Source organism: Maylandia zebra, linkage group LG22 (assembly GCF_041146795.1).
Source record: "Maylandia zebra isolate NMK-2024a linkage group LG22, Mzebra_GT3a, whole genome shotgun sequence".
NCBI classification, from domain to species: Eukaryota; Metazoa; Chordata; class Actinopteri; order Cichliformes; family Cichlidae; genus Maylandia; species Maylandia zebra.
In genome coordinates, this window is record NC_135187.1 from 30,456,659 (window position 1) to 30,468,358 (window position 11,700).

Consider the following 11,700-nt stretch of genomic DNA (forward strand, 5'->3'; position numbering starts at 1 on the left):
AAACTAACGTATCCTGGTCCAAATCCATCTGAAACTCCTGAGAAATGATCCCTGCTGCCTCGTCAAAGCTAATGCTACAAGTAAGCGCTCAGAAATGAAATAAAAAAAAAACAGAAGTCATATGATAAGATGCCGGGGGGCTTTAATGTGATTCTGCAGCCTGTGGCTTAGCCAGAGATGGGGGTGGTTTGATGTAGACATTGGTGACAGGGGAAGATATAAATGATACTGACAGGGAATCACACAGTTGACATGCTGCGTCACACCTTTGTCACAGCCTTGGCTTGGAGATGCCTATCGTCTGGTGAACTGTTTTAAAGGAGAAAAAGGTCTTAGAGGAAAAGTAGAGAAAAACTAAAAACTATAGGAAGGCTGTACCAGTTATATCTTTAAATGATTAACACTACCCATGTTAACAGCAGTTCATCTAGGGGTTTGTTTTGCAAATTTGAAGATGCCGCTATCCACAAGATGTGCCGTACATTCATTTTGGTATTGCAGTTTTCCTGCCACAAGCTTTTCTGTTTTGGGATCTGCAAGACGTGCAGATTTTGTCAAAATGGTTGGCCGGTAAAATAATTATATTGTAATTTGTTTGAGTCACCACAAAATACAGAGTGTAGAATTTGAAAAAGCACAGCAGGGCAGGTTTTTGCTAGTGTAATGGTTTCAAATGGATCAAATGGATTTTAACTACACAAGCAGTATTTAATTGTTAATGTTATTGTTAATCTGTGGTTCTCTTCCACGGCTTTGGTCCTGTCTGGTTCCCCTCACCTCCAACCAGTCGCGGCAAATGCCCGACCCTCCCTGAGCCTGGTTCCTCAGGTTTCTTCCTGTTAAAAGGGAGTTTTTCCTTCCCACTCACGCCAAGTGCTTGCCCATAGGTGGTTGTTTGATAGTTGCGGTTTCTCTGTATTATTGTAGGTTCTTCATCTTACAGTATAAAGCACCTTGAGGCAACTACTGTTGTACTTTGTTATGAATTGAGTGTCTTCGTCTTGACTTTTCTCCTGACCTTACTGAACAGAACAGTGCAGAAAGTGAGCTTTGTTGAAAAGTGGGGCTTAAAAGCATGTGGCTTCAAAAAGGGACTTGTGTGACTGTTTGTTGTTTAACTGTCATTGTGTCTGTTGTTTGGTTTGAACGCTGCTGAAAGCCCCTATTGTGTTTGAAGCATAGCTAAGCAAAACTGACAAGCTTCCCTCATACACTGAGAAGATAAAGTCAGCAGAAAAACAGTCATTTTAAATAGACTGCTTATCATTTCTCTGCATATGGAGCTTCTGAATACATGCATATATCTGTGTAAGCATCTGTGCTTGACATATCCGCTGTAAATGATATGGATTATGGTTAAAAATAAATTCTAGCTGGCTAAATACATTGGGAGTAGTTGACATTGTGCCAAAACGGCCGTTATGGATAGAAAAAGTGTTGGATGAAGTGTGAAAGGAAATCTGATTTTGATTTCCATCCTCTGTTTTGAAAAAGTTATCTTGGAATTAGCTTAACAAACTGTAGAAAGTAAGAAATCAACCCCCCAAGAAATCAACAAGATTTGGTCTGAGCCCCTCAAAGTTTAGTTCATTATTCAGTTCATTACCTCCCTCTTATGTCTTCTGTGCTCTGTTTCCTCCTCTTCCCCACTGCATTTGCTCCATTTGCCTTTCTGCTCCATCTTTCCCCTCCAACCAACCCTTCCTTCCTCCTTGCTGTTAGCAGAGCTGTCAGAAGTGTTTGAAGTGATTTCTCACTGCGTCTCCTCAACAGTCCTAGATCAGGATGCCTTGGGTGGTGTTCGGCGCCCCGGCCTTAAATAAGAGCTTACTTTTCTATCAGCGGGATGGTTACCGTGCCCTTTCTGTGAAGTCATTCCCAGTGCAGCTCCTTTGAATGCTCCCCTGGGCACCATTCGTGCTGCCTGGATTGAAGAACGCAGTTTTATAAAAATGTATGTCAACTTGGGGCAGATGCATTTCTCCTAACTTTTATTTGTTATTTTGTATCACTGGTGGCTCTAATGATGTGTTTAGGCTTTGTAGCTGCAGGCTATTTGTTCGCTAGCAGGCGCTCTGTAGTATGTCCTCATGCAATTATACTCCCATAGTACACACACATAATAAAACCTCAGAGTAATGACCGGAACATCTGTGTCTCTAATAACAAGCATGTTATCGCCTTTTGCACCCTCATAACTGACGTTTCTGGTATTTTTTTGAGGAACACAATATCATTTTAATTTCCAAAACCACCTGTAAGGCATGAATGTGAGAATTCCAAACAGTTGCATAGTTCTCAGAAACACATTGTATAACCACATGCTTTTTTACATTGGTTTTTACTGGGATATATCTTTAATCCTCTTATATAATATAATATAATAAATCTTTAGCAATGCCTTTTATCATTTGGGTAATACCAGCCCAACTGGCTTCTCTTCATTGGCTTCAGAATTGCGTTTGACTTTATTTACTCTCTCCTGGGGAATAAGCTTCTGTTGGGGTTCAGGACTCGGACATCCTCTAAGACTAGGCTTCAAATTGTCCTTTTTGGTAAAACTTAGTTACAGCTGGATCAGGTGCTAGTGGACGTGGTGTTTTGCTCTGGTTTCCATGGTTTCCTTGTGTTCTGTTTTTTTTATTGGCTCTTTCTTCTTGTTCCACCAGCCAGTCACAACTGATGACTGTTCCTGCCTGAGTCTGGTGCTTTGGCTTTAAAGGGAGTTCATTGTCCCAAATTGCCAAATGCTCCAGTGTTGTTGGGTTTCTACCTTAACATCTAAAGTAGCGGTCCCCAACCTTTTGCGCCATGGACCGACACTATTTTCACAGACTGGCCTTTAAGGTGCGAATAAATACAACTAAAATCAAACCAGTACCGGTACCAAAAAAGGAAGATTTATTCATAACACAAGGGAAAAGACCCAGGGAAACTGAGTTAACAATAAAAACGATCAAAAATACCGCTGAAAACCATACACCCAAGCCTCAACTCTCGCGGCCCGGTACCAAACGACTCACGGACCGGTACCGGTCCATGGGTTGGGGACCGCTGATCTAAAGCACCCTGACTGTTGTTGTGAGCTGGTGCTAGATACACAAAATTGAGTTCTTTTTCATAACTAGCAGGAACTGTGCCTGCGGATTACCACCTGGAAGGTCAGCCCCATTCTACTTCTTGTGCTATCAACAGCAGTTTGATTTCAAGCACACTCTCTGGGCTTAGGGCCCAATTCATTTAGCTGTTGATAATTTGCAGCTATTTGACAAGCCAGCATTTGTGTACAGTGGTAAATCCTCTCATGCTGAAAAAGAAGTCAAAAGTGCCTCGCTAACACTTTAAAGTACATTGTTAGCAACTTCCTCCTGAAGTTTTTATGGCAGATTGGCCTTCACAGCTACAGCGTCAAATTTACTAGCCAATAAGAGATCCAGTAATGAGGAAATTTAAATGAAAGAAGTGCATTAAGAGATCCTATTATCTCAACACTTGCACTGTATCAGTTATACAACTGAAAATAATGAGGAAGCTTTATATTACCGAGCAGTCTTATCTTTTTATTTTGTCTAGGGAGCAGGCTGCCTTTTTCACTTTCATCTGTCCCCATTTGGTTTGTTTCCTCCCCTTTAGTATCTGACTCAGCTCTAGGGTTTCCTGTGGAGCCATTTAAAACGATGGAACTGTATTCATTTAAGAGAGAGTGAAATATTGGACTTTACTGAGAGTCTGAGGAGCACATTCACCAAAACCCCTCAGGGCTTTGCATACGTGAGTTAGTAATGATAGCTTTATAGTACTCCATGTAACGAATGTGTCTAAACTCTGTGAGTGTTACATGAAGCAAGCTGGATTAGATCATAAATCCATCATATTTTTGAGCTTCTGTATAGTTTTATCATTCAAAAAGACTGATAGGGTACTGTCATCACCCCCTGGCAGCATAGATACCCAAGTTTGTGAATACAGTAACTTTCCAGCAAGGTGATGCAAGATTGTCACATTCATGGCACACATGTATCTGCTATTAAAAATCTCACACAAGTTTAAATCCCAGTGACTTTGACTCCAAGATCAGAGATCAAGTGTTTTAAAAGTCTTGTGAATGCAATAACTAAACAAAATTGTCAGGTAGGATTTTCAAATTCATACCATAGGTATATCTACTAGGAGACCGAGGCGTAGCACTGGCAGCTGCAAGTAATTTAGACATTTCTTATTAAAAATAATATGATATGCAGATTGTGAACACTTCCAGCTTTAATCCCTCGTGTTTTTGTTTTTTTTTGTTGTTGTTTGGGGGTTGGGGTTTTTCAGTTTGGTCATCTTGTATAGCCATCAAAACAAAAATAAAAAGAGTCTGTTTTGTTCACAACCCTATACTTTATTTATAAATCAATTTCTACTCCCGCTTGAAGGCTAATAATAAATATTTATGTCCATGTTGCTCAGTATCCATATATACAAACCCCCAGTTGTGCACAAAGTCCACAGCATGCATGTCTCTTGGTGAATGTGCTAACTGAATAAAAGTGAAACCCAGTGAACCTAGAGGTTGGGGCCTTAAACCTGCATTCTGTATGATGGCCAATAGGGGGCAAATTTTGTATTTGCAAAAAGAAGTTTCATTGTAAAGAGTCTACAGGTGAATGACCTTTGGCTCCTCTGCTCTATGAACTCTTTGCTGATGACTCTGCAGTCTCATTTGCTCATTTCATCTGTTCAGTTTCTTCTATTTCATCTTCAGATTCTCTCCTGGCTCAACATACCTGTTTTCAAACAATAAGATGGTCATGGTCTAAGTGCTTAAGGCTTTAAAATCGAGATCAGCCATTGTTATGGTGTCTTGACTTTTTATATACAGTCTGTTGGGTAGAAGACTACCTACTGCTTCTGAACTTTTTCATTTTTTGCTGTCCTCTCCTACAAAACTTTAATCAGACCAGTGAACCCAATAAAAATGAACTCTATGTTGCCGTTTTTTGACTGCTCCGCTGACACTAGCACCCCTCACCACAGGTGTCGTTTAGTAGCGCTTCCCATGCTTTGAATGATCTGACTGTGGGGGAGAAACTTGCTGGGACGTCCACTCCTGGGAAAACTGGCAAATGTCTTGAACGTTTTATATGCGTGAATAATCTTTAACTGTGGATTTGTTTGGAAATGGTCATATAACCTATGCATAGCAGGCAGCAGCTTCTTTGAGGTTGTTGCTGATATCTAATAAGGACTAGCTTATTTCTATTACATCCTGATCCAGAGCAGAGAGAGGGTGTACATGCACCAGGACTGTACACCCTCAGCTATGACCGTTTAATATCTAAATGAAAGAAAGAAGCTGTAGATGGCTTATTCTGCAGCCTGTTACTAACTAGTAAATAAACTAGTGAACGGCAGCTTCTCCCTTTGTAGCCATGTCATTTAACAGAAGGTGAAAAAGATTTTTTAAAATGGATAGCTGCTGAAGCCTGCTTGGGAGGTGACTTGAATGAGTTTCGTGGGAGTAAGTAGCGTGTGTGTCTGTGGGTGGTTGGATTAATAGCTGAGGATTTAGATTGGATGTAATGATGCAGAGCAGAAAGCAATGGGGGAAGCCATTCCCCTCCCGCCCCCTGCTGTCCCCATTGTTAATATTTGGAAAGAATCACCATTCTTCGGTGTGGATGTGGGTATGGAAATATTCATGTGATACACACATCCTGATAAACGGGCCCATATAGCGTGATGGGCGTGCTCAGGCAGCGTGATACAGTACATTGATGGATTGGCTTTTCTTCTCCGTTGTCTCCAGATAAATAATAATTAGTTCCTCATATCCACTCTTGCCCTCACAGCTCAGCCTCACATTACCCTCTCACCGCTGAGGTTCCAACTTCTGGCTCTGGAGATTAAACTTCTTGTTAGTTCAGGGGTTCTGAGCTTGTTTGTTGTAACACAAGCGCAGCCCTTTTGCTCACAGACACCGTCTGCAGGGGTCCGCTGTAAACCGTCATGTCACGAAACCTCTCCACAGATGTAAGCCGACATCTGACCTTTAATGAACACAAAGGCAGATCCCCACTGCCGTGGGAGGCTAGCGAGGCTGTCTGACACAGTGCGGTCTAATGAGATGGGTCCTCTTGTCAGAGCCGGTGTCAGACCTTCTCAATGACCATACAAAACACCTACACACCTCATTAGCATCATGCTAATAAGCCATTCTACTGAGGATGCCATGGAGAAACTGGAGTGGAGTGAAAAGAGGGATGGCATGTTCACAGTAATATCAAAGAATTCTTCAGCTATGTGTGCTTTCCTCCAGCTTCAACAATACCTACACAGATGCTTCAAATATACCATCAGTATAGAACATTTAAGGTGGATTCACTGTATGTTTTAGTTTCTATTGAGAAGGCTGTGCATAAGATATATGAATTTAACAACTGTCTAGTGATGGGTGTGAGATTTGTAGACTAAAAACAGATTATCGGGCTAAATGAGGACTGGTATCACGAGCAAATCATAGCATTTGTCATGGGGTGGACTACCTATAGTAGCAAATGTGACATTTATTAATTGATACATTAATCTGCACATACTCATTAGGCTCATTTTGGTATGAAGATATGCAGATTAATGTAAGCTAGGGTGATGGTTATTCATGATGTCCAAGAAATTAGTCCATAATCTGCTGTAGAGGGGAATAGGTGCGATATGGGGACTGAGAAGGTCCTAGCAGTTTAATAGATGGGAGAATGTCATTCTTTCATGTTTTGAACATGTTGAAAGAGATTAAATCTGTTTATCCAGCTGTCATTTTCATCTTGGAAGAGATTACTATATTCAAAATAGGACTGAAACTAAAGATTATTTGGATAGTTGGCTAAGAATTTAAAAGCAGGCACTTTTTCCGTTCATGATGTTTCAAAGTTGTTGTTTTTTTTAATTAAATGCTCTTTTTTTTGCTAAGTGACATCGCTTTCATGTGTTTTTGCAAAGTATGAAGCCACAGCTAACTAGCCTAGCACAAAGGCAGGAAATAGGTAAAATGCTAGCATTGTTCTGACAAACTTAACAAAATTAAGCACCTTTAAATCTTATTGAATGTTTTAATAGTGCGAACTGAAAATATTCCTCAGGATCTCATAAATATCAGGCTTTATAAGTTCTCATAAATAATCCTGTGTCATTTCTTTAGGGGCCAGAAACGTAAGCACGAGGAAGATAAGGAGGAAGACAATGTCGACAGCAACAACACAGAAGACAAGAAAGAAGAGGAGAAATTTGTCGATGAATCTTCCAAAGACTCTAACGAGGAAGAAGAAGGCAGTAACTCGGAGGAAGATGAGATGGCCGCCGCCTTGGAGGCAGAGCTAAATGACTTTATGTGATGATGAAATTAAGGGGCTCAAAGACAATAAAAATAAAACCCCAGTCTCCCATAAAAATGGTACCTAAACAATTATTTTTCTGCTTGGGATCTGTGTGTAATTAGGATGTATGAGTGTTGTAATAGAAAATAAAGAAGACAAAAAAAGATTATCCTGTACAGAAAGGATGTGTTGTACAAAAATCAAGACAAAAATAAAGACTTAGATTTTTGTAGCATTGATGTGTAACCTTTTTGGCAAAAATAACAAAATGCAACAAAAAAAACCCTTTGATGTTAACATTTTATTGTAACATAAAAAATCTGTAGGACATGTGAAATTTGATACATTTTGTTTTTCTATTTCGATTTTTATATTGTTGAGAAACAAATGAGTGAAATCATAACATGTAAATTTTGCTGATTGTACATGCCAAAGAGTTTGAGATAGTTTTACTAAGGCCTGCAGCTAAATATTTTACTCTTGACTTCCACTTTTATTTTTATTTTTGGCCTCTTTGACAGTTTCTTTGTGTTATGAATGCAACCAGCAGATCTAGACATATGAATGTGTTTCCACAGCTTGTTTCTTCCTCTTCGTTGTGTTTGTACATTTGGTACATTTGCGACAATGAGATCAACTATTGAGTCTTTTGTGCTCTATAACCATGAAGTGATCCCAACTTTGTTTTTAATATGGCTCACATTTCCTTCATCTGCTACCTTAATTGTTGATCTTTTTGTTAGAATGGATACCTTCCTTTTACTTATCTCCCACTGGAGCCAATCACCAATTGACAAAAGAAACAAAATCTGAATTCCCTTATCTAGTTTGGGTTTTTAATCTGATTTCATTTGTAGCTCAGCATTCTGTGATTTGATGGACTAGTCTGATATTTTGGGAAATATTTCTTGTCGAGAGGTGACCACCTGTAGCTGGCTAAGTGGGGATGGCTAAGTGACAAATAATTTGATAATAAAATATTTGTTTTATTCTCCTTTTTATGCAAAAATGCAAAACCTTTGCCAGTTTTTGCTTTCCCAGTGTGAAGATTTTACTCTTTCTTTCTCATGTATGATGGTAAATATTTGGTCAACTGTAGTAAGGCAAAAGGAAAAAAAAATACCTCAGTCTTTTGACAGCCATTTTTCTGTGTTGATATTATGTTGAAAAAACTGCTGATCGATTAGTCATGAAAATAATTGTCAGGTTATCAGTAATGAAAATAAAGGTCACTTATTAAGAAATGAAGATGTTGTGTTTCATTAAAACAATAGATTTTATCTGTGTTTTCGGGGGTTGGGGGAACACTAAGCTGTCTGGGATACATGACATCTTTAACTCTTAAGATATTTCCCAAAATGTGAGCTATTCATTTAACTGTAAGTGGTATAAAAAGCAAAGTTAGTTACTATTGTAGTTTCTTTCCAGACGCTAGTACACATTCTTGTAGTACTGTTGCAGGATTAGCATACACAATAACCACATTAGCCGACTGTAGTAGTCAAGCTAGCTGCTGTATTTGGCTAACATTTTCAACTCCTCTTAGATTCAAAAGAGAACATTAAAATAGTTCATCCTACAAAGAAGAAGACTCTACAAGATATAACTAACATTAAAGAAAAATGCTACAATTAGCTAGGTTGCTAGCTACCATTGGCATTCTCTAGATGTGTCCTTGATCCAACACAGCTGATTCAAATGGCTAAATTACCTCCTCAACAGGTCTTGAAGTTCTCTGGAGGCCTGGTAATGAACTAATCGGGTGATTCAGGTGTGTTGACCCAGGGTGATATCTAAAACCTGCAGGATACCGGCCCTCAAGGCCTGGAGTTGTCCACCACTGACAATGCACCATACGTTTTTTGACAGTCCCTTGCTTTCTACTGTCTTAGATGGCACCCCATGATAGAGTGTGAAGAGTTCACACAATTGTATTTTTTATTTTTAATTTTGCCATCCGAGTAATTAGTGCACTATTGTAGCGATATTCGCATGAACCCATTCAAAAAAGTCAAATAGCCCAGGCTTGAGAGACAGCCCTTTAAAAAAACAACAACAACATATAAATACCATACTTTTAGACAAACAAGCAAATTGAGAATTTACCACAAAATCTATGGATACATCGACTCAGCGGTGAAAACATTTTAATCTTTCATTACTGGGGGTATTAGTTATCTAATGGGAATCAGCATTAGCTTGTTGCTGCCCATTAAACATTGCTCTGCTGTTATATACCACCCACACTGACTGGTGTTAAATGGTGTTTTTATGAATTTGCAGGACATTCCTGTGTGCTGTGGTCACATTTGTGATTTTTTTTTTTAAACTAATGAGGCTGTGTTATCACTTACATGGTATTGGGGGTGACAATTCTGACAAACAAAAAAACAAACAAAAAACAATAGCGTGACATAAGGACCTTGGAGAAAGCCATGCCTTTGGCAAGATTCTTGTGTAATAGAAAAATGATTGTTGCTTCAGCCTAATTTTTCAAGAGATATTTATGATCAACTGTCCCTACTCGCTCGTGGCAGCGTGGAGAGAAAGCAGCACAAAACAGCATCTCATTCTTTGTTTTTGGTGGTATCTGCCTGTAGTTCAGGCACATCGGTGACGATACACATTCCAGTTTTTTCTTTTTGAACAGACTGTGACTAATGGAGCATGTGCTGCACGAGGGTTGCTTACGCTCACCCCTGGTGTTTGGCATCTGTTTAGTGTCAAACCTATAGCACTGAGTCTGTTTTCTTTTTCTTTTGACTTGCAGAACTCAGCAGTGACATATTTTGCATTTCAGCTAATTCAATAAAATTACTGTCCTAAGGCAGGACGGCTGGTGTCTGTTTGAGTCTCTGTTTAGTAAAAGTTTTACATTTTACTTTGTTTCACCTTTTATGCCCCAAAACTGTGACAGTGATTGACAGCCATACTTGGTGTGGATTTGATGGTGACTTTCAACAGAAAGAACAGTTGACATGTAAAGTCTTTATTTCCAACTTAACCTAGAGAGAAAAGATACTTTCTTTTAATAAAGCTGTTTCTAAAGAACACAGTAGTTTTGTGTTGGTTTTTGTTCTGGGATGATATATTTTTACATTTTGAACTTAACCACCTTTAACATCGTAATCATACTCGGGATGAAGTCTGTTGGCCCTTTGCCGTCTGCTCCTAGTTGGGTTTTAAACATTGGAATTATATTGTGTATGACAGCAATAGACTCCCACCAGGAGATGCCACTCGGTTAATGGTCTGTTGGTTAAAAATAACCAACAGAATTAGCCTTCATTCCATCTTGCTGCTTGGGTTTATGCAACCTGAAAAGAACCTCTGCTTCTGTTTTCTTTCCTACTACAAAGACGCAAACAGCCTCATTACTGGAGTCTACAAACAGCGCAAGTCATCAGTTTGCAATTCTAGATGCAGGAGGGAAACAAAGACCGAAATAATCATCTATGGATGGCAAATACATAACATTTCCTTCTGTGCTGTGTTTGTCAGGGCACGGTGATGTCTGGGGCTTTATGGCCAGAAAAAGAAACACACCTGTGATATTACTCTATCATCTTGTCATTCAGTCAGAGTAATGGGTGTTCAGGTGTGATGTTGATTGCACAGGACACAGCAGGATAAATCACGGTCATAAAGTCTATTAAAAGCGCAACTCTGCCAGATCTGTTATGGTGCTTGGTGTGTTTCTTTCCTGGAACGGCTGATTGTCGGCTGCTTTAAAAGCCAAAGCAAACAGCAGTAAATGGAGGCCCTTTTCCTCCCCGTGCGCAAATCATCCTCTGCTGTGAATATACAGAGCTATAGTGCTCAGCAGTGCTTTGATGTCCACATTTGAATGTAAATTAGGCTTATTTTGTAGCTTCAATTTAGACTACATGGTCCCAAAACCTCCTTCCTGCAGAGAGGAACTTACCTTAACTGCCAAATTGCATCACAAAAGCCTTTTTTGTAGAATCCGGCTTTATGGCTGTGGATACAAGAAGTGTGACCTTTCTTTGAATATAAATGTTGACAACCTGCAAACACAAAATCATGTTATGTTTCCTGCCTGGTGTGTGGCCAGATCAACACATTTTTAAGGCAGCAAACATTTTTATGGTAACTCCAGGGTGCTGTAACATTTGGACAGTTGTCATCAGTGATAAAAAAAGAAAGAAACAGAAATGAAGAAAGAGAAATAATTAAATGTATAAATAGTTAAATTCAGTTTTAATGTATGTATATAGTTTTGTGTTGGTTTTTGTTGTTATTTTTACATTTCGAACTTAAGTATCAAATCACAACAACAGTCACCTTAAGGTGCTTTATATTGTAAGGTAAACCCTACAATGATACA

At 39.2% G+C, this 11,700-nt stretch overlaps 1 protein-coding gene across 3 annotated transcripts in view; it reads left to right on the forward strand.

Moving 5' to 3' along the window:
- Positions 1-8,600, forward strand: part of ctdp1 (CTD (carboxy-terminal domain, RNA polymerase II, polypeptide A) phosphatase, subunit 1) — a 99,759-nt gene extending 91,159 nt beyond the window's left edge. For 2 of the 3 annotated variants that reach the window (XM_004563700.3, XM_004563701.3), the window contains exon 13: positions 7,178-8,600. In XM_004563700.3, coding sequence (XP_004563757.1) covers positions 7,178-7,370 — 193 coding nt within the window. In that variant the 3' untranslated portion in view covers positions 7,371-8,600. The remainder of the gene's footprint in view (positions 1-7,177) is intronic. The other variant, XM_004563702.3, reaches the window with a different exon arrangement.
- The last annotated feature ends 3,100 nt before the right edge of the window (positions 8,601-11,700 follow it).